This window comes from Pan paniscus, chromosome 16 (genome assembly GCF_029289425.2).
Source record: "Pan paniscus chromosome 16, NHGRI_mPanPan1-v2.0_pri, whole genome shotgun sequence".
Classification (NCBI taxonomy): Eukaryota; Metazoa; Chordata; class Mammalia; order Primates; family Hominidae; genus Pan; species Pan paniscus.
In genome coordinates, this window is record NC_073265.2 from 88,700,185 (window position 1) to 88,725,370 (window position 25,186).

The 25,186-nt window shown below is 44.3% G+C and overlaps 1 protein-coding gene across 14 annotated transcripts in view; it reads right to left on the reverse strand.

Moving 5' to 3' along the window:
* The window catches only part of TTC23 (tetratricopeptide repeat domain 23), a 110,771-nt gene that overhangs the window by 16,241 nt on the left and 69,344 nt on the right, over positions 1–25,186 (reverse strand). For all 14 annotated transcript variants that reach the window (XR_008621077.2, XR_008621076.2, XM_034939487.3 and 11 more), the window contains 3 exons: positions 20,974–21,079; positions 9,317–9,444; positions 3,691–3,840 (listed from right to left, as the gene is read on the reverse strand). Coding sequence is in view for 12 of the 14 variants with exons in the window: in XM_034939487.3 (XP_034795378.1) it covers positions 3,691–3,840; positions 9,317–9,444; positions 20,974–21,079 (384 nt within the window). In the remaining 2 variants the exon portion in view is untranslated. The remainder of the gene's footprint in view (positions 1–3,690; positions 3,841–9,316; positions 9,445–20,973; positions 21,080–25,186) is intronic.

The window sequence follows — 25,186 nt, forward strand, 5'->3', positions numbered from 1 at the left end:
CCCGAGTTCAAGCGACTCTCCTGCCTCAGCCTCCCCACATAGCTGAGATTACAGGTATGCGCCAGCAGCTAATTTTTGTATTTTTAGTAGAGATGGGGTTTCGCCATGTTGGCCAGGCTGGTCTCTAACTCCTGACCTCAGGTGATCTGCCCAGCTCAGCCTCCAAAGTGCTGGGTTTACAGGCATGAACCACCACACCTGGCCTCAGGTATTTCTTTATAGCAATGCAAGAATGGCCTAATACACCACCTCTTAGGGTTACTGTAGGGGTTAAATGAGTTAATATACACGAATCACTTAACACGGTGCCACCGGTGTAACAACCACTCAAAAAGCACTGGCTCTTTTTTTTACAGGGTCTCACTTTGTCACTCAGGGTGGAGTGCAGTGGCATGATCTCAGCTCTCTACAACCTCTGCCTCCTAGGTTCAAGCGATCCTCCCACCTCAGCCTCCTGAGTAGCTGGCATTACAGGCGTGTGCCACCATGCCCAGCTAATTATTTGTATTTTTAGTAGAGACAGGGTTTCGCTGTGTTGGCCAAGCTGGTCTCGAACTCCTGGTCTCAAGTGGTCTGCCTTCCTTGGCCTCCCAAAGTTCTAGGATTATAGGCATGAGCCACTGTGCCTGGCCAGCACTGGCTCTTACTATATGGAGGTGACACATGGGCCAACGCAGGGAACCTGCCACCCTCAGCTTCCGTCTCACCTCTCCCTCACTAAAATGTCTTTGGCATATGGGTAATGTTTAAATTATTAAAAATGATTGATTTAATATATTTCTTCCTGGCTAGACTGGGAACTCACAAAGACAAGGTTCATATTTGTCTTGGTCACTGTTTTCCCCAGGTCTGGCTAGCACATGACTGGCCTACTGAAGGTGCCAAGTAACTATTTGCTACCTAACTGATAGCAGATACGTGTCATCTCATTAACAAAGAGGTGTCACACGTGTTACCAAATCTACTGTCTTTTGCAGCAGAATCAGAAAAATCATAAGAGAAAAATACTTGATTTATAGGATAGCCCCTCAGAACTAGTTAATTCTTTTGGTTTGATTAATTATGTTACTTAGGGTTTCCCAGGTTTTCCCCATTTTGAAACTAATTAATGTAATGAAAACATATGATGTAACTTATGAGATACATTTAGAACAATAAGAGAAAATTTCATATTCATAAACAGATTAATAAAATGAAAACAAATGAATTAAATTCCCAACTCATAAACACAGAAAAAAATTTCAACAGAGCAAAACAAAATAAGGTACAAGGACAGAAATAATAAAGATAAAATCAGAAATTAAGGAAGTAGAGAATAGGATTTATGGGGTTAAAGTCCTGGCTCTTTGAAAAAATTAACACAATAGACAAACTAAGTCAAGGAAAAAGGGAGAAAACCCAAATATAAAACTAAGAAATTATAATGGGAAAATAACTGTTAAAAAGTAGAAAGATTTAAAATTCCTGAGACCACTTTTCAAATCTCCATGCAAATAAATCTGAAAATATAAGTGAAATGGATAATTATCTAGAAAAATACGGTTTGCCAAAATGACCCCATTAGGGACAGAAAGCTTCAACAGACCACTTTTTGTAAAAGAAATAGAGAAAATTGTCAAGGAATTTCCCTACAAAAGAAGCACCGGGTCTAAAGGATGTCACAGAAGACATAAACCTCCAAAGAATGCAGAGTTTCAATGCTGCATAAATTCTTTCAGTGCATGAAAGATAAGGTAAACTTCCAAATTATTTTTATAAGCAAATATAACATTGATCCTTAAACAAATAATACATACAAATATTGACACAAAAATCCTAAAATAAATGTTAGCACACAGAATCAACATCTGCTATGGTTTGAATGTGCCTCCCAAAAAGCATGTGTTGGAAACTTAATCCAAAATGCAACACCGTTGAGAGATGCAGCCTAATGAGAGTGGATTAGGCCATGAGGACTCTGCCCTCATGCATAGATTAATGCTGTTATCTTGGGAGTGGTTTGGTTATGAAAGGCTGAGTTTGGCCTCCTTTTCTCTCTCTCCCTTTTGCTCTCTCATTTCCTTTCGCTTTCTGCCAGGGGATGATGCAGCAGGAAGGCCCCTGCCAAATGCCAGCCCCTGGATCTTGGACTTCCCAGGCTCCAGAATTAAAATAAATAAATTTATTTTCTTTATAAATTACCCAATCTCTGGTAGTGTGAAATAAATTTATTTATTGTGATTTATTTAAATGATCTAAGAAGAACCATCTGATAATCTCCACTGATGCTGAAAAAGCCTTTGGTAAAATTCCACATTTAGTTCTAATTAAAAAAGCACTCACGATAATAGAAATTGATGGATACTTTCTTAACATGATAAAATATATAAACCTTAGTTCTAAAACCAGCATCTATTAAATAGAGAATCACTAGAGGCATTTACACTAAGATCAGGAACATGGCAAGGATGCCCATTATCTCCACTACTGTTTATTATTATATTGGAGGTATAAGCCAATGCAGTTAGACAAAAGAAATAAATTGGAGGCATAAGAACTGGAAAGCATAAAGTAAAACTAAGTCTATTTGCAGATAATGTAATAGAATACCCCCAAAACCTGGGAGACTCAATGATTGAATTAACTCAAGCAATAAAAGAATTAAGCAATTAGCAGGATATAAAATTTACACAGAGAAACCAACTGGGTTCATATATTAAAAAAATCAAAAGATATAACAGTAGATAAATCTCCATTTATAATAGTAATAACGAAGATCAAATGGTTAGAATTAAACTTAATAAGAAACATACAAAACCTATATGAAGAACGCTTTTGGATGTGCCTGAAAGATATAAAAGTAGGCATGAAGAAATGGAAAGATACCCCTTGTTCTTGGATAGGAAAACTCAATATCACAAAGTTGTCAATTCTCACAAGATTTATTTATAAATAATGCAATAAAAATACTAGTAAGCTCTTTATGGAGTTAGACAAATTGATACAAAAATTCATGTAGAAAAATAAACATGGAAGAATAGCTAGAACACCTGATATTCTAGTAAAAGAAAAGCCATAAGGGGTGTCTACTCCTATCACATATTAAATCATTCTATAAAATCTCTGTAATTAAAACGGAAATATTGACATATGAATAAACAGAAAGACTAGTGGAAGAGAAGACAACTCTAGAAATAGACTTAAGTCCATAAGGAAAATCAGTATATGATGAAGGTGTTATCTGAAGTCACTGGAGCACAGATGGGCTCTCTAATTAAATGGTGCTGGACAACTGGGTGGCCATTTGGAAAAAAGGTAAGATTAGATCCATTCCTCATGCCATCCACACGAATAAACTCCAAATTTAAAGAAGAATGACAATTGAAGAAAGTGTAAGAGAATTCCTCTATAAACTCAGTATAGAGAGAGCACCGCAAACATAAAGGACTGATCAATTGTACTACGTAAAAAATTAAAAATATTTGCATAGTAAAAATTGATAATTCATTTAAAAAATATGTATGTCTAAGAGGCTTACTATGTCTTTTACCCAAAAAGTATCAGGTTAGATCTACCACAAAAGTGATGTCATCCTATCTAAACAAGCCACTTCTAAAGTTTGATTTAAAAGAACCATCACAAGGGAGAGAAATTGACCTTGGAGAGGGGAGGGAGAGCCTAGTCTCGTGTTAGTACCGGTTCCAGCTTTACCTTCTTCAGTTTCTTGTGGGCCCCACTGTGGTTCCCCTGCGCCAGGTCTGCTCTTCCCAGGAGCCGGTATGTCTCTGCCACCTCGGGACTGAAATCGCCAAATGCTTCCACTTTGGCTTCCAGGGACTCTCTCAGGATCGAGGTTGCTCTCTGTGAAAGGAACAAAAAGCTATCTGGTTAACAAGCTCAAAGGCTGATTAGGATCATTACACAACTTGTATATTTTCACATGGGTGTGGTAGTCTCACGAGCTGAGCCTGTTCTCCTCTTGTATTAGTCCGTTCTCATGCTGCTATGAAGAGATACCTGAGACTGGGTAATTTATAAAGTCAAGAAGTTTAATTGACTCACAGTTCCACATGGGTGGGGAGGCCTCAGAAAACTTACAATCATGGCAGAGGGCACCTCTTTCATAGGGCAGCAGGAGAGAGAAGTGCTGAGCAAAGGGGGCAAAGCCCCTTATAAAACCATCAGATCTTGTGAGAATTCAGTCACTATCGCAAGAATGGCATGGGGGTAACCGCACCCATGGTTCAATCACCTCCCACAGGGTCCCCACCAGGACACATGGGTATTATAGGAACTATAATTCAAGACGAGATTTGGGTGGGGACACAGCCAAATCATATCACCTCTGGTTGAACAAGAGTCAGGAAACAACACGAATGTGAGGAAAGGTGTAAACTATGAAGAGAGAGGACACCTGGCAAAATAAACCAGGTAAACGACACCTGGCAAAATAAACCCACTCAGCCATTACAGGAATCCATTTCAGTTGAGCAGTAAGAACAAAAGCTGACATGGATCAGTTCTCACATGTCACTAATTGTGCTGAACACACACAATTGTGTGGGTCTCATTTAATTTTTGCTGTCTTCTTGAGATGGGTAAAATTTTAATCCTCATTAGGCAGAGGAGGAAACAGGCACGGCAGTTAAGAAACTTGCTCAGAGTCAGAGGGCTCAGCTGTGGTGGTGCTAGGATCTGAATCCAGCCAGTGATCTTCATACCTTTTTTTTTTCTTTTTTAAATCCGTCTCACCGTCTCAGCAGATCTTCCATTTTACAACAGCAGGTGGAAATCTGGAGGTTTTTTTTTTTTTTTTAGACAGTCTCTCTTTGTCTACCAGCCTGGAGTGCAGTGGCATGATCTCAGCTCCCTGCAACCTCTGCCTCCCAGGTTCAAGCAATTCTCCTGCCTCATTCTCCCAAGTAGCTGGGATTGCAGGCGCCCACCAGCATACCCAGCTAATTTTTGTATTTTTAGTAGAGACAGGGTTTCACCATGTTGGCCAGACTGGTCTTGAACTCCTGACCTCAAGTGATCCACCCACCTTGGCGTCCCAAAGTGCTGGGATTACAGGCGCGAGCCACAATGCCCAGCCTAATTTTCATACATTTTAGTCCCATGCTTTTCTCCCTCTGTCCACAATGCTATTCTTACAGAAGTGAAAATACAGCATTCCTGGGCAAATTATCTATGTATAGAACATCCTGAACACACTCCAGGCTTTGCTATTCTCATAGGAAATCGTTTAGGAAACTGAAAGTAAACATTCCAACATGACATGACATTTTGTTTGGTTTATCCAATTTATTTATACTAACATGGAATAAAAAATATGAATTGGTCAGGACACAGTATTTCGTGATATTAGCTTCTTCAGACACCAAAATATGCAGGGGGGAAACCCTGTTAAAGTATGTCAATCCTCCATACTTTCTCCAGAAATTCTTCCACGATCTTCCACATGAAGGCACGACATCAGCTGCAGAGCATGGATGCTGAATTTAACTGGCAAATACAGCAGGGACCATGGGAGCTTCCTCATGACACAGCCCCAAAGGGGCCCCAAAAGTGCTCCACAAACAGAAGGACAAGGAGGGCATTTAATCCTTTTGTTGGCAATAATACAAGTTAGGGGCTAGGGCCGGGGTAGGGGAACCACATCACAGGTGCTGATGAGGCAGAAATAAATTTCTCAGGTGAAAGAGGAATCTCTGTAGAGGCAGAGTGATTGTGTAACTCAGCAGTGAGGCCCCACTGAGGTACATGAGGGACTAGAATTTAAATCTAGACTTGCCTGAGGGTAAAGCCCATCACATCTCCCAAGTTCTGAGAGCAAGGACTTGGACTGCTGAGAGTGCTGGGTTTGGTGATATTTCTGTGGGAAAATATCACTGTCAGACTTAAGAGGAGCCAGTGATGGGGAGAAGACCCGGGGAGACTCCCTTTCCCAGATAAAGCTTTGGATGCCGCCTACAGCCTGACTGCGGAAACGGGGAGATGTGAAGGAAGTTAAATGGCATGGGTTTCTAGGAAACTGAGATAGTATCAACCTCTGCTAGGAAAAGCTTAACAGAGAGGAGTGAAGAGTAAAGAGGACTTAGGTGGGATGAGAAGAGGGTATGGGCCACTGGGAGCACAGGAGGAACACATGGCCTGTTGAGGGCCAGTGAGTGGCCAGGCTGAGGAAGTCACAGAAGATTCTTGAGCAAAAGAGTGGCACAACTAGAAGACAAACCCTCACAGAGTAGCTTAACCTGTGGCAGAGTGACCTTCACTTACATCTTACCTTAAAAGGCATTTCATCCCTCAAATATCATGTTCCACAGTGCCCATGGCCATGTGCTGTGGGAACACCTGGGATGGCCTGAGCACAGCCCCATTCTTGGCTCCGGGACTGTCCCTGGGCCCGGCCCTTGTTGGCCAACACCTGCTAGAACCCACAGTGAGAGGTTTGCAACCAAATGGTGAGAACAGCATGAGGCTGCCATGTTTGGCTGGGCAGGTGGTGCCACACACAAGGGTGCCTGGCAGGAGCATGGGGAGGGCTGAAATCCAGCCTATGGTCCCCTCCAACATAGGCGGTATCTACCTGAGGAAGGGGCAGATTTTTCTATTATGATAAGGGCATTGGATGGGCTGGCAGTGGCCCTAGAATGAAAAGAGCCAGTTTGCTAAAATCTTCGAGGGCAGCTTAGGAGAGTGAGGTGCATCTTTTGATCAACACTGATCTGGGTGACTTGGGCAAGGGCAGTGAGGCATAGCATCAGTGACACTGAGCATTGGCTGACTCAGCAAGACACTATGGTGGGAAGCCAGGCAGTACAGGGGAACTGATGCATGGCCCACAGGAGTCAGAACAGTCAGCTGGCCTGTGGCCAAACATGCATCCACCTCTCTGCTCATCACTCCTCACCACAGGCAAGAGGGTCTCTGCTTTCACAGGTTCAGTCTAGTTGCAAGATAGATGTTAAATATCCACATGAATATATACTTACAAATATTTGATGACATCAAATGGATTCTCTAAGGAAGAATAATGGGGAGTGTCTAATGAAGCCTGGGGAGAGGAATCAGAGAAGCTGGTAAGAAATGAAGAATGGGTTAGCATTGGCCTGGAGATGAATGAGGAAGGGCCTTCCAGGAGGAGGAAACAGAAGCTGGCACTGCCCGGAAGTGGGAATTAGAAAAGGCCAGTGTGGCAGGAACATGGTTCAGGGAGAGGAGGCAAAAATGAGCCTGGAAATGTCAGTGGAGTCCAGGTCGTGGACGGTACTATGGGCCATGTCAGGATTCTGGTTTATCCTGAGGGCATCGGGGAGCCAGTGGACTGGCTTTTACAAGTGAGTGTTCAGTGGTCAGATCTGCTTTTTGGAAACATCACCATGGCTTCCTTATTCTGAGTGGATTAGAAGAGGGCAAGCATGGAAAAAGCAGCTGAGAGATAGGAACTTGTTAGAGCGGTCCAGGCAAGAGATGATGAGTGGCAGGACTAAAGATGGAAAACAATGGATGCATTCAAGATCTATTTTGGAGGAAAAAATGGCTGAGGAACTAGATGGAGTGGGGCATGAGGGGGCAAACCTACCCCATTATTCTGACCTGAGCACTCCCCTTAAGTCTTCTAGAGATGTGAGGGGGGAATGGGGAGGGAATCTGAGGCCCCTGGAAGGCCCCTCTCTCTCCCTGGGGTTGGGTGACTGAGAAACATCCTGAAACTCCAATTTGTCCTGGTGATTGTGGCCCTACTTTGGCCTGAGAAACATAGGTATATCGGCATAAAAGCCCGTGTTCCCTAGCTGACAGAAGGCGGGGGTGGAGGGGGGATTAAGGATGAGAAAAGAGCTGTGGGGGAGGAGGTCTACAGACGGTAAGGGAAATAAAGTTTTTCATTTCCAAGATTTGCCATGATAGGTTAGAGTTGAAAAAAATACATAGTCAGCCCTCCATATCCATAGATCAAAAATTATATGGGAAAAAACAATAAAAATAACAATACAACAATAAAAACAATACAAATAAAAAATACCGTGTAACAACTACTACCATAGCATTTACATTGTATTAGGTATTATAAGCAATCTAGAGATGATATAAAGTATTCAGGAGGCTTTGTCTAGGTTATATACAAATGTGACACCATTTTGTACAAGGGCTTGAGCATCCTTGGAGTTTGATATCCTTGGGGGCTCTGGAACCAATCCCCCACAGATACTGAGGAACAACTATATATATATGTGTGTGAGTGCGTATATATGTATGTATGTATGGTTTTCTAGGAAATTGAGATGGCATTAACCTCTGATAAGAAAAGCTTAACAGAGGCCGGGCGCAGTGGCTCACGCCTGTAATCCCAGCACTTTGGGAGGCTGAGGCGGGCGGATCACGGGGTCAGGAGTTCAAGATCAGCCTAGCCAAATGGTGAAACCCCATCTCTACTAAAAATACAAAAAAATTAGCTGGGCATGGTGGCGGGGGCCTGTAATCCCAGCTACTCGGGGGGCTGAGGCAGAAAATTGCTTGAACCCAGGAGGCGGAGGTTGCAGTGAGCCGAGATTGCACCACTGCACTCCAGCTTGGGTGACAGAGCAAGACTCTGTCTCAAAAAAAAAAAAAAAAAAAAAAAAAAGCTTAACGGAGAGGAGTGAAAAGTAAACAGGACTTAGGTGCGCTGAGAAGAGGGTGTGGGCATATATGCACACATACATATATACATATATATGCACACACATATATATAATTGTTCCTCAGTATCTGTGGGTGATTGTATATATATATATTAATATGTATACACACACACACATATATAAAAAAATAAAGCAATGGTATGTTAGGCTTTGCAAGGAATACGTTCCCAAGGGTTTAATTACCAATGAATATAAGGTCTGGGTCTTGTTCTATTTTTATAAGCCATGTAAATCATGCTTGTACGACTCAATACTAAACAACTGAGCTGTAACTTCTGCACCGTATAGTTTTCCTTAGACATGCAAATTCCATTCATTACCCAAACTGAGGAGAGAGGGATTAGACACACTAACTGCCACACTATTCCAGCCAGATCTGCAGGACTTCAATAAGCAGGGCCTGTCCACTATTTCTTTAGGATCTTTTGTAGGTGGGCATGACAATCTATATTCTCATAAAGTCTCCCAGCTTCTAAGAGCAAGTATCTCTGGAAGCTGCCCCAAAGGAGCCCTAGCCTTATTTATGTGTCCCTCTAGAGACTGGCACATGCTTTGCACACAGTAGGTGCTTAATGGATGCTTGCAGAGTAAAGGAGTTGCCCTTTGGATATCAATTGTGAATAACTAGACAATTGTGATCCAAACTCACTTACCTCTTTTTGTCCAGTCATTTGTAGAAAATGGCAAAATTCATCTTGAATTGAAAGAAATTTGGTTCTTCCCATCCCTTCAGAATCCTTAAGATGAGCCATGCTCTCTTGAAAATACTGCTCAGCTACATCTGAAGAAAAGCATTTATTATAACTTTGAAAACTGCTCACAGATTTGAAATGGAAACAGAATAAATATACTGTTAGCAGTGTTGAGCTATTTGGAAAGAGGTATTGGGACAAGAAAAAACAGTTAAGACTGTCCTTTGCCCATTAATCTGCCTGTTTCATTAGAAAGGATTTAGGTCTTGAAGGATACCGTAATTTACTTTCTTTAATTTTCATACATCTAGCTTTCCCAGTGATACATAAAGAAAAGTTACTGCAAAAGAAGAAACTATGGCCCACATCTGAACACACTGGTAAATTTTCAGGTTGATCAACCACTAATTCTTCCTATAACTTTAGTTATAGGGTAACTATGACTTTACTGAGGGTAGGACTCTGAAAGTTCACTTATTTTGATGGATTTGGAGTATAATCTTGGTACATATTTCTAAAACATGAAAAATCTGGAAAATATTGCTGACATGCCGCTGAGGGAAGAAATCATTCAAAACCCCAATCATTCCAAATACTTCAACATACTGGTTATAATATAACACAAATATTTTTAAATGCATGCCAATCTTGAATGCAAGAAAAAGAAAACCTCAGGTATGGAAAATGACGAGAGAACTAAAAGCCAGAGAAGTGAGCGGGAGCTGAGGGTGAATGGCCCGTGAGCATATTAGAAAAAAGGTTCATCTACTAGTACTGGGGTTTTCTAAGCCTGAGCAGGACTAGGGATGAAGCCTGAGGCTCATTTGCGGTGGAAAGCTGAATAGGACTCCCTGCAAAAAGCTGGTGTGGCCAGCAGAATTCTAAGGTGACCCATGGCCCTTGCCTTTGTGTAGTCCCTCCCCTGTGGTTATGGATGGAACTTGTGAGTATGAAGATATAGTTCTCCTGAGATGAGCTTATGTTATAGGGTACAGCTGACTTGAAGAAAACGAGATTATGGCCGGGGGTGGTGGCTCACACCTGTAATCCCAGCACTTTGGGAGGCCAAGGTGGGAGGATCGCTTGAGCCTGGAAGCTCAAGACCAGCTTGGTCAACATGGCGAAACAAAAAATAAACAATACAAAAAAAAATTAGCCAGATGTGATGATGTGCACCTGTTGTCCCAGCTACTTGGGAGGCTGAAGTGGGAGGACTGTTTGAGCCCAGGAGGTTGAGGCTTCAGTGAGCTGTGATCATACCACTGTATTCCAGCCTGGGTAACAGAGCCAAGACCCTGTCTCAAAAAACAAACAAACAAACAAACAAACAAAAACAACAACAACAACAAAAAACAAAACCAGAAAGATTATCCCCTGGGCCAGACTTAATCACAGGAGCCCTTTAAAAGCAGAGTTTTCTCTGGCTGGTAGCAGAAAAGGAAGTCATATTTATGGAAAGCATGACAGAGATTTGATGAGAAGGATTTTGCCTGCTGCTGAGATGGAGAGGGATATAGTGGAAGGACCTGAGCAAGAGCAGCCTACGGGAGCTGAGAGGGGTCACTGGCCACCAGCTCTCCAGAAAACAGGGACTTCAGTCCTACAGCTGCAAGGAACTGAACTGTGCTCATAACAGGAACGAGCTTCAGAAAGCACCCCAACCTCCAGTTGAGAGTGGAGCTGGCCAACAATGCAATTTCAGTCTGAGCAGAGAAGCACGCCTTACCACACCAGACTTCTAACCTACAGAACTGCAAGGTAATAAATGGGTGAGTAAACAAATTTGTTATGCAGGAAATAAAATGAATACAGCCAGTGCTATAGTCTGAATATTTATGTCCCCCTCAAATTCATGTGTTGAAATCTAACCCCCATGGTGATGATATTCAGAGGCAGGGTCTTTCAGAGGTAATTAAGTCATGAGGATGGCACCCTCATGAATGGGATTAGTGTCCTTATAAAATACACCATCAGAGAGTTTCCTCACTCCTTCCACCCTGTGAGGACACAGTGAAAAGATAGCTGTCTATGAACCAGGAAGCAGGTCAGGCACCAAATCTACCAGAGCCTTGATCTGGGACTTTCCAGACTTCAGAACTGTGAGAAATACACTTCTGTGGTTTATAAGCCACTTAGTCTATGGTGTTTTGTTACAGCTTCCCAAACACTAAGACAGCCAGGAATCTCTAAAATGAAGATAAGAACAATTGCACTGGTTCCAGGTGTGGAATTAAGGGTGTCTATCCAGAGGTTCTGACTAGAAAAAGAATACCTGAAATAAGCATATATGTAGTCTGAATGTGTACCACCTACTTGGTCTGGAAATCCTGAACCAAGAAACCAGCACAGAAACTAGTCTGAAACTGGAAAAATCACAGGGCTCTAGCACAGGGGTTGGCAAACTTATTCTGTAAAGGACAGGATGGTAAATATTTTAGGCTTTGCAGGCTGTATGATCTCCATTGTTGCTATTCAACTCTGCTGTTGTAGCATGAAAACAGCCGTAGACAATACATAAATGAATGAGCATAACCATGTTCCAATAAAACTTTATTTACAAAAACAGGTGGTGAGCAAATTTGGCCCATGTGCATAAGTTTACTGCCCCTACCCTACAAGAGGAAAATGCGAAGGCTTCCTCCCCGAAGAGACGTGGGACTCCCACAGAAGCACCTGTTGAAGATAGCTTCATGGTGACACACGACAAGCACATAAAGTCTGTTGGGGAAGATTATGACCCGTATATACAGTGGTCTACTTGACATTTCCACTTGGAAATATCATATTTATTATGGAGCACTGTACAAACCATTATCTTTTGCTTTTAGAAATTTCCTCAATATTTGGTTATTCCCTTCTATCATTTCTAGTTTTGCATTTGTACTTCCTCTCTGTTTTCTTGATTAGGCCAGCTAGTGTTTTATCTGTTTCATTATCTTTTCCAATGAATTGATTTGGATTTATTTTTCTCATTCTGTGACGGTAATGCCAGGTGCTTCCCAAGTGGCCTCCATGATCTTCAGGTACAGCTCTCTAGAACACACGAGGATCAAAAATCCAATCAGCCCCTGTAAAGTGTGCTGCTTCTTGGAGGCAGCAGGGTGAATGGGAAAGAGAGCAGGCTCTGGGCTTGCGTTATCTAGGCCCAGGTTCTGGCTCTGCCCCTTACAGCTGTGTGCCTTGCTGTGTTCCCCATCTGGAAAAGGGGACCATTATATTAATAACTCCCTTATAAGGAGATATAAGGAGTAAACAGATTAATGCATAGGAATAAATGATAACAGGACTGACATACAGTTGGTGCTCAATAAATGTTGACGATTTTAATTTTAGGGACAGTTTTGATAATTGTGGCTATGGGTCCCCATACTAGGCTGAAATAGCAGGCAGACTGGAAGCAACAAGTGACAGAAATGGACATTGAGAGGACAGAAATGGACATTGAGAGGATAGAAACATGAAAACACACAGAGCAATCAAAAGACACAGAAGTCTAGCATCCTTTGCAGATAAACAGCCCTGTACACCTCAAGAGCTCTGAGAACATGCCTGAAATTCACAATGAGAATCCTGGGTCTTAAGAAATGATCTAATTACATTCCATAGGATCTGTGTTAGAAAGGAGAGACGTAAACACTTTGGAAATATGTCTACCAAATCTAGTCAACCTAAAGAAAGCTTAGGTCTGAAACAAGTTATGTTCATCTGCATGATTTACTCCATGTAGATTCTAGGCAGTTGCCAGACAGGAGCAGGAATTGCACTCAGTGCCAGCTGGCCCTGGCGTCTGCAGTTAGGCAGAAATCAATTGAACTGGATTCTTGTAACCCTCTCTTTCAATGGGGCCTGTCCCCAGCCAGACCAGCAGATGCATTTCTGGAGCACTCCTCAGAAGGTTTTGTCTTGGTGGGAGAAAATCTACCACATGGAAAATGTTACCTCTCTTCCTCATAGCTGACCCATGCGAGAAAACATTGCAGATTTAATGTGCAAATTGAGTATTAACTTTGGCTACTTTGATAATCTAATGTCAGCAAATGTTGAGGATGAAGTGGCATTAATTTTATTGATTATAAAAGCATTACAGAGATGAACATTCATGTCTAAAATGAATGAAGATAGTCAGGAGTGGAGTACTCTTTCGTTATTTTAATTTTCTGGCTGATTGGGGGTTAACTAAAGAAGGTAGCTGAGCAATTCTTTTTAAAAGTAAAGGTCTTTCCGCATCTCAGCCTTGTCCCTAAAGATGGGCCCTTACTGTGCTTATGGTGAAGACCTGCAGATGTATAAGGCATGGGGCAATTCGTGCACTGAGTTTCAGACTCCAGGCTTTGGCTGAAGCAGCATTGCCATGCTCAGGGAAAGGCAGAGGCCAAAAGGGCTAGGGAGCATTTCCCTGCCCTCTCCTGGGGTAGGAGCCGATCTCCCTGGCACGGGTGGACACAGCCGCACCTCACATCTTTCTAGTCCTTTTCTTTGTAATGTTCTCCCACCTCCCAGGATTCCTTCCCCTAACTGCCCTGAAAAGCACCCTGTTTGGGCTGGTCCTCTCAACCCGAGAATGGCATGCTCCTTTCCCTCAGTGCCGCTCAGCTCACAGAGAAGCTTTGAGGGAGGATGCTGCAGGGTTCAGTTCCAACTAATGTGCAGATGGCTCCTAACCTCAGACTTAGGGACGCCCAGTCATATTTTCCAAAGAGGATGCTTGTTAGTGTACGTGGACCTCCGGAAGAGGGAATGGGTGCGAGGGAGGAAGGAAGGGAGAAGAGTGCGGAAGGAGTGTATTCCTTACATGAAGGCAACGCGGCTATCAAAGTGACAGAAGGCCAGGCGTTGTGGTGGGCAGATGGAGATGGGCCCTGCCTGGGAATCTGCCCTCTGGGAGCAGCCTCCTCAAGTCGCTGCTCTCTTTCTTCCTTTAAGTCCTTGGCTTCTCTAAGGTTTTGTGCTTTTCCCACTTTTGTTCCTGGTAGGTCTCTAGTCACAGGGGGATAAGGCCAGATAGAGGGTTCCCAGACGGATGTTGTCACATGCAAGCCAGCCACACATCAGGCATCTGTGAACTCAGGTTAGGACCCCTGTATATTAGAATGGCCTAGAGCTTAGGAACAGAGGAAGGTCTAGTGTGTCCACGTGTGCACCTTCCCTGTCTATAGATTTCAAACCACTTTTATCTTTATCTAGGATACAAGAAAGCTCCTTTATTGCAAGATCCTGACTTATTTCCCCCAACCCCCTCACCTCCAAATTAACTTTGAGAACTAAATCCACATGAGCAGCCTTTGATGGGAGGGCAAATTGAGTCCTATTACTACGGCAAAGGGGTCACTTCCTGAGAAGCAGTTTATTCTCCTGGCAATGGACATCCCAGTCTATCTCCACCTGGGACAAGTGACAACTGGATTTCCAGAAGGACAGGAAGTCATAGCCCCTTCAAGTGGCTGCTGCCTCCCGGCCTGAACCTTGTGCCCTGAAACAGGGTGTGGGTTCACAAAGAGCCAGCAGTTTCAGCACTCTCACACAAGGCCATCCCTACCTTTGAAAACCACTTCTAGAATCCTCTGCAATCTGATGCCGAAGGCCTGGGCAGAAGCTGAGGTCATTTTCTAAAACACAGGAGCATGACTTAGCTTGTAAATCTGAGCCCTAATGGCACAGGTGTTCCAAGGCCACGAATCTTCTATTTTCACTCTAACAGAATGTTTAGGTTGTCTGTGAGTTGGAGCAGGGAGAAGGTGTGGCTCGGTGAGCAGGGTGGTTTGATGTCTCTCCAGACGGCTCTGTCTGAGGACTTGGAGCCACGTCATTCCAAAAGACCCTGAAAGATTCTGTGTAGAGATGTTGGTATACAGGCAAAAGAGAACAAGGCTTCATCCCAAGAGCAAGAGGAATGCAGGACTGCAATGTGGCCCACTGGAGGGAAGGTCAGGAGGCTTTTAATTAAAATAAATTCCAGTAACCCTGCATTCATTTTCCTGTGGCTGTCCTAAGGCAGGAGTTGGAACAGTAAGGACAGCTTTCATTAAGAGGGAGGCCTCTCTACAATGTGACGATTGTCTTTTGTAGCAGTCTTAGGAAATAGTCCCTACTCTGTACCAACCGCAAAGGACCCCAGGGAGTTTAAAAATGGAAAGTCCCAAATCATAGCCTGGCGCTAACCTGGAGGAGCTTCCTCACCCAGGAAACACATTGAAGCTACTTAAACCCTGCTGGGGGCTGCTGTTCGAGTCTGCTAGCTTGTGGAGGCCACACGGGAAGCCTGAGAACACATAAAGCCCGGAAGAGACTCCTTCCTCACCCCAGAGCCTTCAGTGGTCCTCACAGGAGACCCTCTTCATGAGGAACACTTTCACAGTGCCATAGACAGGGGCCTGTGACATGGCTTCAGGGAGTGGCAGGGCTGTTGCTCACTAGCTGTGTGATACAAGGAAGTCCGTGGCCATCTCTAGGGACAGGTGTGCATCCATAAAGTGAAGTGATCCAATGGCAGCAGACAAGGTGAGGCTCGCAAGGTATAAATATGCAGAGTGCCCACACAGGGCCTGGTCGCCACTGGGATCTGCCTGCCTTAAGTGTCCTCACCACCAGGAAAGTGACCAGCCCCCCTCCATCACCACAACTTGGGGCCATCATGTAGTGAAGGCTTCCAGCAACCTCAAGTTCCTGTTACTTGTCTTGGTGATGTAGATGCGTTTTCCATAAGCTGCCTTAAAAATCCTTTTTGAAGCCAAGTCGGGGTGTCAGTTACATAGGCTTCTCTAAGAAGTTCTGAACGCAAATTACAAACCAGCTCAGAAGTGAAAAACCCGAACCTCATGAACGTGGTCATCATGCTGCTCATGCACTTCAGCCTCCCCAGGAAAGAAATGAAGACAGGCTTTGCTCTCAGACACAATGAAGGGACAGCAGTTGGTGAGCAAGCTTGATGAGGTTTCAGCTCTGCCCCAGCTAGAGGGGTCAACGCACAAACTTGGGTGGGGAACACGCCTCCTCTCCTCCTCCTCCACTGGCCCCAAGGGCTGCCAACCCCTGCAGCCCCTACCTGCCTCTCCTTTAGGGCTGCTCAAAGCCCTGCACCCTCAGCAGGGTGAGGTGGGGATGGGACAACTCCCTCTCTGGGTCTGGAGTGTGGTAAGTGGGTAGCACCTGGGTTCCATTCTAGGCCTTGCTTGGCCTCTAACTTGCTGAGTGACCCTGGACCCCAATCCCCTAGATGTGACTACTCTAGGGTGACTTCCAGAAGTTTCTGAGAAGGGATCCTCCTAATGCTGGTGAAAACAGAGTATGGGGCATCTCTTTCCTTCTCTGGGCCTCAGCCTCACTCCACCGCACCCTCACTTCCCCTTTCTCCCTCACTCCCTGTGGGGCACAGAGCAGGGATGGATGCCACATGTGCTGCTTGGGGAGCTCAAAGGCAAGGCCAAACTCAGGCTGGTTGGGCATTTTGTAAAAACAAATGGGCCCTGAGAAGGGACAGAGGAAGGCTCTCTCAGAGCGCACAGGGGCCTAGGGGAGTGGGAAGTCTGAAGGGAGACAGGCAGCTGGGGCGTGGCCAGCCATGGCTTACTCTCACTTGACTGTACCACCAGGCCCCGCTTGGAAGCTGAGGTTGGAGGCATCATGAGAGAGGTAGCAGGGACAGCTAAGAAGGGCATGGGAAGGTAAAGGACACCTCACTGTGGCTGCTCCCAGGTGTCCATGTCACCTGTCAGGGGCCCACAAGACCTAGGGCCTGTGTACACCAGGGGTGCCTGATTTCTGGTCTCTCTGGAACACACGGGGCCCAAGGAGCATCAGTAACCCAGTGAGCAGGGAGTGGGGAGGGTGGGCAAGCTGAAAAGGCAGGCCACAGGGGGAAGAGTTGAGAAAAGGGAGGGTCGTGTAAGGTAAAAAAGAGGAGACCTGGGTGAGATGCAGTGTCCAGCTTCCGATACTGACATTTTTCCAGTCTACTGTGTAAAATGTGGCTAGAGGATAGGACCAGTGGGGGCGGGGGAGATATACATATTCGTGCATAGGAAATTTTATCTTAGGAATCCACTTAGTCAGCCCCTGCTCCCTAAGCTCTAACCGGACAGAGCCCATTCCATCTGCTGTCACTGAACGCTGCAGAACTCCCCGGCCTGCAAGAGCCCAGGCCGCAGATGGGGCTACTTCCAAACAAGGCCGCCTGCACTCAGCAGGCTCTGCCCTCTCAAAGGCTGAAATGTTCTTGGCTTTGAACCATTTCATTTTAATATTCTTTAGGAGATGAGTTATAAACACAAAGCCAATGCCCTGAACACTTAGCAGGGCTGGGAAAGCTGTGAATACCAAGTTTGTCTATGCTGCTCTGGGAAGCTGGCCAGGCTCAGGTTAGTGACATTCCAGGAGCCTGAATTGGGAATCTTTGTGCAATCACAAGCCTTCGTGACTTCTTGGGCAGTTTTGTCTGCATAAGGAATACAGGGAAGGCACAGAGCAAAGGGATCAGCTTGTGCGTCGAGACTGAAACACTTGCTTCTTGGCCAGTGGCGTTTTGTTAGAGGGCAATGCCTTCAATGGGCATTTCGCACGCAAGCAGGCAGGCTACAGAGAATCCTCAAAGGAGAAATTTTTCTCATTAATAATTATTTTCTTCAAAAATCAAAACCAAAACCAACCCCCGAAAAGTCTTTGTACCCCGTACAAACAGGTTTAAGCACAGGAGAGCAGAGCTAAGATTCCCCCTTGGTGCTGGGTGGAATGTGCAGATTTGCTCCTGGGATCCAGCCAGGACTTCTGAATTAGAAGTGACCAACGTCCAGGTCAGAAAGTCCTATGCTGTTGAGAGCTGTGAGGGATTTGGTTGCCCCTTAGTTGTTACACAAAGATACGTTGCAAATTGCCCTCTCTTATTTCTCCCTGGTGGAGGCAGCAGAGGCCTGGAGAAACCTAGGCCGCAGTAGATTTCTTTCATTCCTGCTGTGGGGGCATTGGCCACGTGAGGGGACAGCAGAGAGGTGACATAAAAGACACTGGGAATGTACCCACCTGTGCTCCTGCTGCAGCCCCTGGCTGGGTGGTGCCTGTTGCATTTCTGCTTCTAGAGGGAAGCTGATTCCCCACACGTGCAACACGTGCTGGCCTGGGGAGCTCTTTTCCAGCCCTTCCCACATTTGCCACTGTGGGCACAAGGATTTCAATGGCAGCAGTTTTTAAACTATGTTTATGGGGTAGGAATAGTTTGAGGGTTCTTCTTGCTTTTATTGTTCCTGATGTGCCCATTTAGGTGATTCGTTTGAGGCCTTAGGGGCAAAGGTTTGTGCTCCTTTTTGCACCTGTTCCAGGACTTCACGGTGCTGCAGGACACTCAGCATTTATTTCTAGCCCACTGCTTCTCTGCTCTGGCTCTTCACTTAGCATTTACTCACCTTTAAGGCCTCAGTAAGCTTTTTTCCTAATAGCATCAGGGTGATAAACAGTTCAAGTGTCTTCTGGTTGATAGGTGCTGAATCTGACAAGGGCCTGCCTAGGAGCACCATACAGACTGATGGGGACTTGGTCCTTTTGGGGTAGAACAATGAGTAGACACAGATTCACTAGGTCCCACTCAATTCATACCTGCAGTGAGTACACTGAGCACTGGGTCAAGTGCTGGAAACCAGAATCCCTCTAGGCAAAAAGATGGTCTTTTGGCCTTAGCCTCCTCTCTGTTTGGTTTGGTATTCATTCAGGAATGGACCCACCTCCCCTTACTCTGCCAGTTTACGCCCCCAAGGAAAACAGGAAAGATCTGACAGCAACCTGTCACTTGCTTTCCAGGTCAAAAGTCACGGATCCAGCCTTCGCACTTGTTTTGACTTACTCAGAGCCTTAAACATATTTCAGTTAGTTACCATCAGTTAAAAATTGGGCTGGGTCTGTGGTGGCTCATGCCTGTTATCCCAGAGTTTTGGGAAGCCAAGATGGGAGGGTAGCCTAGGGCCAGGAGTTCAAGACCATCCTTGGCAAGACTCTGTCTCTAAAAAAGAATTTTTTAAATTAGCTGGGTGCAAGCAGTGTGTGCCTGTAGTCCCACCTACTTCGGAGGCTGAGGCAGGAAGACCACTTGAGCCCAGGAGTCTGAGGCTGCAGTGGGCTATAATTGCGCCACTGCACTCCAGCCTGGGTGACAGAGTGAGACCCTGTCTCTAAAAAAATAAAAAATAATTTTAAAAAAATTGAAGATTCTCCAATAAAACTCCAAATTTCTACCTTCTCTTAAAAAAGGAGCTCTGCCAATATAAGCCTCCCTTCCACATGGCTGCCAGGGGCTGAAGCTTAAGTAGCAGGTATGGGTTTTAGTTTGCCACAATCCTCACCACTCTGTTTCGTCTCTCTCATACTACAGCCATCAGTTAGCTGCCATTTATAACTATGCTTGCTGCTGCTGCTGGTTTCTGATAACCACCTGCTTCACTCACATTGCTTGCTTGGTTCCTGTAGACATTTAGATTTGTGACTTGCTATTCTAGGAGTTTCCATCAAACATGTATTTTAAGTGTTTTATTAATAGGTATGGAATAGAAAGTACTTTCCTCCTATTACATGAATTTTAGGCACCAACAAGCAAACCTGATGGTTAGTGTGGAATGTTCTAGGGAGCAGGGATAAGAAAGGTCACCTGTCTCCTCTCTCCATCCTTACACAGGCTCCTCCAGATCTAAAAAGGTGCTTCAAGCTCTAGCAGGCCAGAATGAGAGATCTGCAAGGTGTGATGGACAGATGGATAAATGCCAATGCCCCCTTCATCAGTTCCTCTGTGGACTGAAGCTCCCTGCCTGGCCCATGGATCTTTTCGGACCAGGCTGTTCATTGAAGCTTTCCCTTCACCTTCTCCCATGTGCAGGCCTCATTTTAGCCTGACTTCTGCTTCCTGAATCAACCCCATGCCTTCCAGATGTTGATTTTATGCTTTTGAGCACAGTGGACCTTATTTTATTCAGTATGTAATTATTTTTATCTGATATCTTGGAATACACCCCTAGATCTTCTTTATGAATTGTACTCTATTTCTGAATATTATGACCAAAAAAAAAATCATTAGTACTATGTGTTTTCTGCCAATGGGGGCACATTGTATGCTCTGTATGCTCTGTACGTGGATTAAATAATTCCTGAAGCTTGATGCTCTACCTATTATGCGGGGATAAGAAAAAACATAAGAAAAAGCCATAAATGGCAACTTCCTTTTGGAATCCTGAAGCCGTGTAAGTTCATCCTGATGGAAAGTTCAGCGCTGACAGTGCCTGGAGGCCGGCTGGCCCAGAGGCCAGAGCTGTTGCCACAACAATCTTTAAAAATAGATCACCTTTGAAAGCAGAGCAGATTTCCCATAAGCCCAGTACAGATGCTCTGGGGCTCTTAACAGCTAACATTTGGATAGAGATTAGCTGTATTTAAGAATAACAGACTAGAAGAAGGCTAGAAGGGGAGAGAAACCAAAGGACTCCGAGGAAAGCAGCAGAGTAGCATAGGGGCAGATGATCAGATAAAACAAGGAAGGCTCTGTGGCGGGCCTGTGTCGCGGCTCTGTCCACCTGTTAACCCATCTAGAAGGCAGCTCGTTTATAGACCCAGGTGCCTGTGAGACAGGAAGAGAAAAGGATTCTTCTCACCATGGTGCTCGTGTTTCCCTGAAGCGACAGCAGCGTGGGCGACGATGTGTGCCGAGTCTGCTGCCTCCACTTGAGAGGGGCTTCTACTCAGGATGATGAGATGTGCCTGTCACCACAGAAAGAAGAAACATGTTGTTTACATACTTGGCAGCAGCAGCAGGGAAATAACTGTCCTTGCAGAGATAAGCAGAAAGCCAAGGAACTTTCCAGCAAGCTAGAAGAAATGATTTATGTGGAAGTGAAATCAACTCGCAGGAAAGCTGGATTTTAAAAGGTCTGAGTAGTGGAGGGAACACTGGACAATGAATCCAGATGGCTCAATGCTATGGCCAGGGCCTGTCACTAAGCAAATCATTAAACGTCTATGATCCTTTGAGTCCAGTGTCAGCAAAGGAAGGGGGAGTTACAAGAAGTAAAGAGATGAATAGAAGGTGTCGATGCTGTGCAGAGACAGTGGGCAAGCCCAGTGCCCTGCCTACCAGCCAGCCCCAAAAGTGGGACCTACTGGTGGGTGTCAGCAGTCTCTCCACAGATATACAGACCCCTCCTTTGTGCCTGTGCCACCAAGCCCATTTGCCTGCACCCTCTACAAACTTGCTCAGGGGAGCTGCCCAAGCACAGAAAGCAGCTCAGTTCCTTGAAAATAAAGTCCACTAAAATGTTTTTGCCCAGGCGCGGTGGCTCATGTCTGTAATCCCAGCACTTTGGGAGGCCAAGGCAGGTGGATCACTTGAGGTCAGGAGTTCAAGACCAGCCTGGCCAACATGGTGAAACCTTATCTCTACTGAAAATATAAAAATTAGCCGGGTATGGTGGTGCACGCCTATAGTCCCAGCTATTTGGAAGGCTGAGGCACGAGAACAGCTTGAACCTGGGAGGTGGAGGTTGCAGTGAGCCAAGATTGCACCACTGCACTCCAGCCTGGGTGACAGAGACTCTGTCTCAAAAAATAAAAGTTTTTAAACAACCAACAAAAAACTATGATCCTATGAACATAAAATCACAATAGTCCTTTCAAATAACATGCAAAATACATGCTTTCAAATAAAAAGTAACTACTCAACTCCCTGTCAGCATTTGGAGTTTTAAAATACTATTAGTAACATGTTTACATTCATTCATACTTAGGATTGCCTACTATAGGAGAGGCATGGGCTAGAAAGTGTGGGCAGTACAAAAAATAAAATATGGTGAAGTAAGATAATACACTAATGTGAGTCAGTAGGTAGGTAGTTCACAATTAATTGCCAAAAGAGTGACAGAATACTAAAATGCCATGAGTAGGCCAGGCATGGTGGCTCACAACTGTACTCCCAGCAATTTGGGGGACTGAGGCTGGAGATTGCTAGAGCTCAGGAGTTCAAGATGAGCCTGGGCAACATGGTGAAACCCTGTCTCTACAACAAATACAAAAATTAGCCGGGCATGGTGGCATATGCCTGCAGTCCCAGCTACTCGGGAGGGCTAAAGCGGGTGAATTGCTTTGAGCCCGGGAGGTTGAGGCTGCAATGAGTTATGATTATGCCACTGCACTTCAGCCTGGGTGACAGAGCAAGACTCTGTCACACACAAATACACACAAAAAGATAAAAAAGGAAAATACTAGATTGGGATAGGCAAAACACACTAGCAATTCATAAGATGTAAGCTGCACTTCAATTCTTTTTTATTTGTGATACCAATTTTAATTTTCTTGATAATTGTTATCTTCATTTTATACATGAGAAAACTAAGATTGCTGAATGGGTGATTATGATATCTCACAGCTAATAAGAGATAGAGATAAGAGTCTGACCCTGATCCTCTAACTTCAAATTCTGCTATCTCTATCATGTCCTGAGTGCTGCCATTCCCCCCACCCTAGCCAGTGGTGGGAGACATCACTAATTGATGCCAGCACACTCCTCAGGGAACCCCGATTCAGTCCTCAGGAGCTGTGATTCATCCATGGCAGCTGGCACAGGAGATCAAGTCATCCCAGTTGAGCATTCTAGTCTGGACCATGCAGTACTTCCTCCTCTTATGACCAGCCGAATGCATTTCTGAGACTATAATCAGGGCGGAGATAGAATCTTTGACTCTAGACTGTCACCTTACTTGTCACATGTTAAAATCTGCTAAGCTACTAGCTCTGGACTTTTTATGATGGGGCTACTCCAAAATAAGATTGCAGGTAATACTTTTTATTGCTGCATTAGAATAGTCAGAATTTCTTATTCATAAGCGCCAACAATATCCTTTGCTTTAAAACGACTTTTCTTATTATAGAATACAAAGAATTGAATATGTGATTTTGGCAACCCCAAATTAGCCACTGTCCTTGATTTGGCATGAAAGGCCCAATCTTAAGCTCTGACTTAAATGTTTTCCAAATAACAGGCACTATGAAATTCAACTTCATGTGTATATAGACAATAGCAGCCACAGGGATAGAGTCAAATTATTGCTTGTGTAGTGTTTGGAGAAAGGAAAAAAGAGGAAATACCCACACCCTCCGAAAAAATACCAAATGCAAATTGAGCCATGTTTACTTTGCTTTTCCCCTACTATCTCTACGATCTGTTATTTGGAGAGAACAATCACTGTGTAATGCCAGAAAAGCTTTAACTCATATGATGCAAAGACATATAGTATTTTAGATTAAAACCAAAACAAGAAAGATTTTATATTTTGTTTCTTCCTATTCAACATTATAAATTCAAGAAAATGTTAATAGATATGTGTCTAACAAAATTATTTTCAAATCAATAATTACATGTTCTGAAAACACTGTAAGTTGTTTTTTTGCCATGGAGACAGAAAGCAAAGTTTTCCAAGAGCAAAATACACACAATATCAAGAAAGTGAGTCAGGCTGGGCATGCTGGCTCATGCCTATAATCTCAGCACCTTGGGAGGCCGAGGCAGGAGGATCACTTGAGCTCAGGAGTTTGAGACTAGCCTGGGCAACATAGTGAGACCCTGTCTGTACTAAAAAATAAAAAAAATTAGCCAGGGGTGGTGGCATACACCTGTAGTCCCAGCTACGCAGGTCACTGAGGTGGGAAGATCACTTGATCCTGGGAGATCAAGACTGCAGTGAGCCGTGATCGTGTACTGCACTCCAGCTTGGGTGACAAAGCAAGACTCTGTCTCAAAAAATAAAAAAAGAAAGTGGGTCCTGAAAGCTTAAAGGGATCTGAATTTATCACAAAATTTTCATGACTTAAACATTTTTCTACATGAAATGCTAACATAAGCAAACATTTATTATTCATTATTCACTTCAGAAACTCAATCCCTAATGTAATTTATTTGATGTTCATGAAGCTTTTATAAACCATACGCTAGAGGGAAGGGGGTTTGACGGGGGAACACCCAGGATGTCTAAAATGTGCAAAATTAGCATCTCATTTATTCAGTAAAATTCAATTTAATTCCATTTAATTTAATTCAGTCCTATTCAACTTATTTTCATTTTTAAATGCTTTCTACATGCCAGATATTGTGCTAACACTAGGAATTCCCCTAAAAATTAGGCAGGAATTTTAGTTTTAAAGGAGCTCACATGTGAACTACAAAAATGTAGGATAGTTTGTATTTTATGCAGATTTACAGACACTGCCCCTCACTAGGTTTTTGCACCCAGCTAACTGACTTCCTATCTACCCTTACTCTTGTCATCATTTCCCAAGATTTCAGTATGCATGAGATTGGCCTGTACTCAATCAGGCACAGGAAAGAGATGGCACATGTAAACAGGTTAATAGAGGAAAAGAGGTCAATAAAATGATCCCTGGCATGGAGGAAACCCAAGATGAGCACGCTGGCTCCCAAGACAAGGTGCTGGGGGCATTTGCTATAACCAGAAAGAATTGTAGGGAAATGAGCAGTGGGTTTCAGTAGAGACACGGCCTACCTGCAGGGACCTTGAGGGGAGGGGCTGGAGGAATGGATGTTGTGTCTCCATGTCTTCCCTGGTCCAGGCTGTGTATCTCTCAGTCTGAGGGAAAGGGCACTGAGATGGTAATTAAAGGTCAGCCTCTGGGGCACAGAGCAGGGCTGAGAAGGATGCACAGTGTAGCTGAAGGACCATACGGAAATGTCCAGCAAATGACCTAGCCAACACCTTGGCCTCTCAGGTTTCTGACAAACTTACTTTCCTCCTTACTCTCAGGTGCCCAGTCCCTGGGTCACACTCCAGACCTCATCATCGCCCACTCTGTGTTACCACT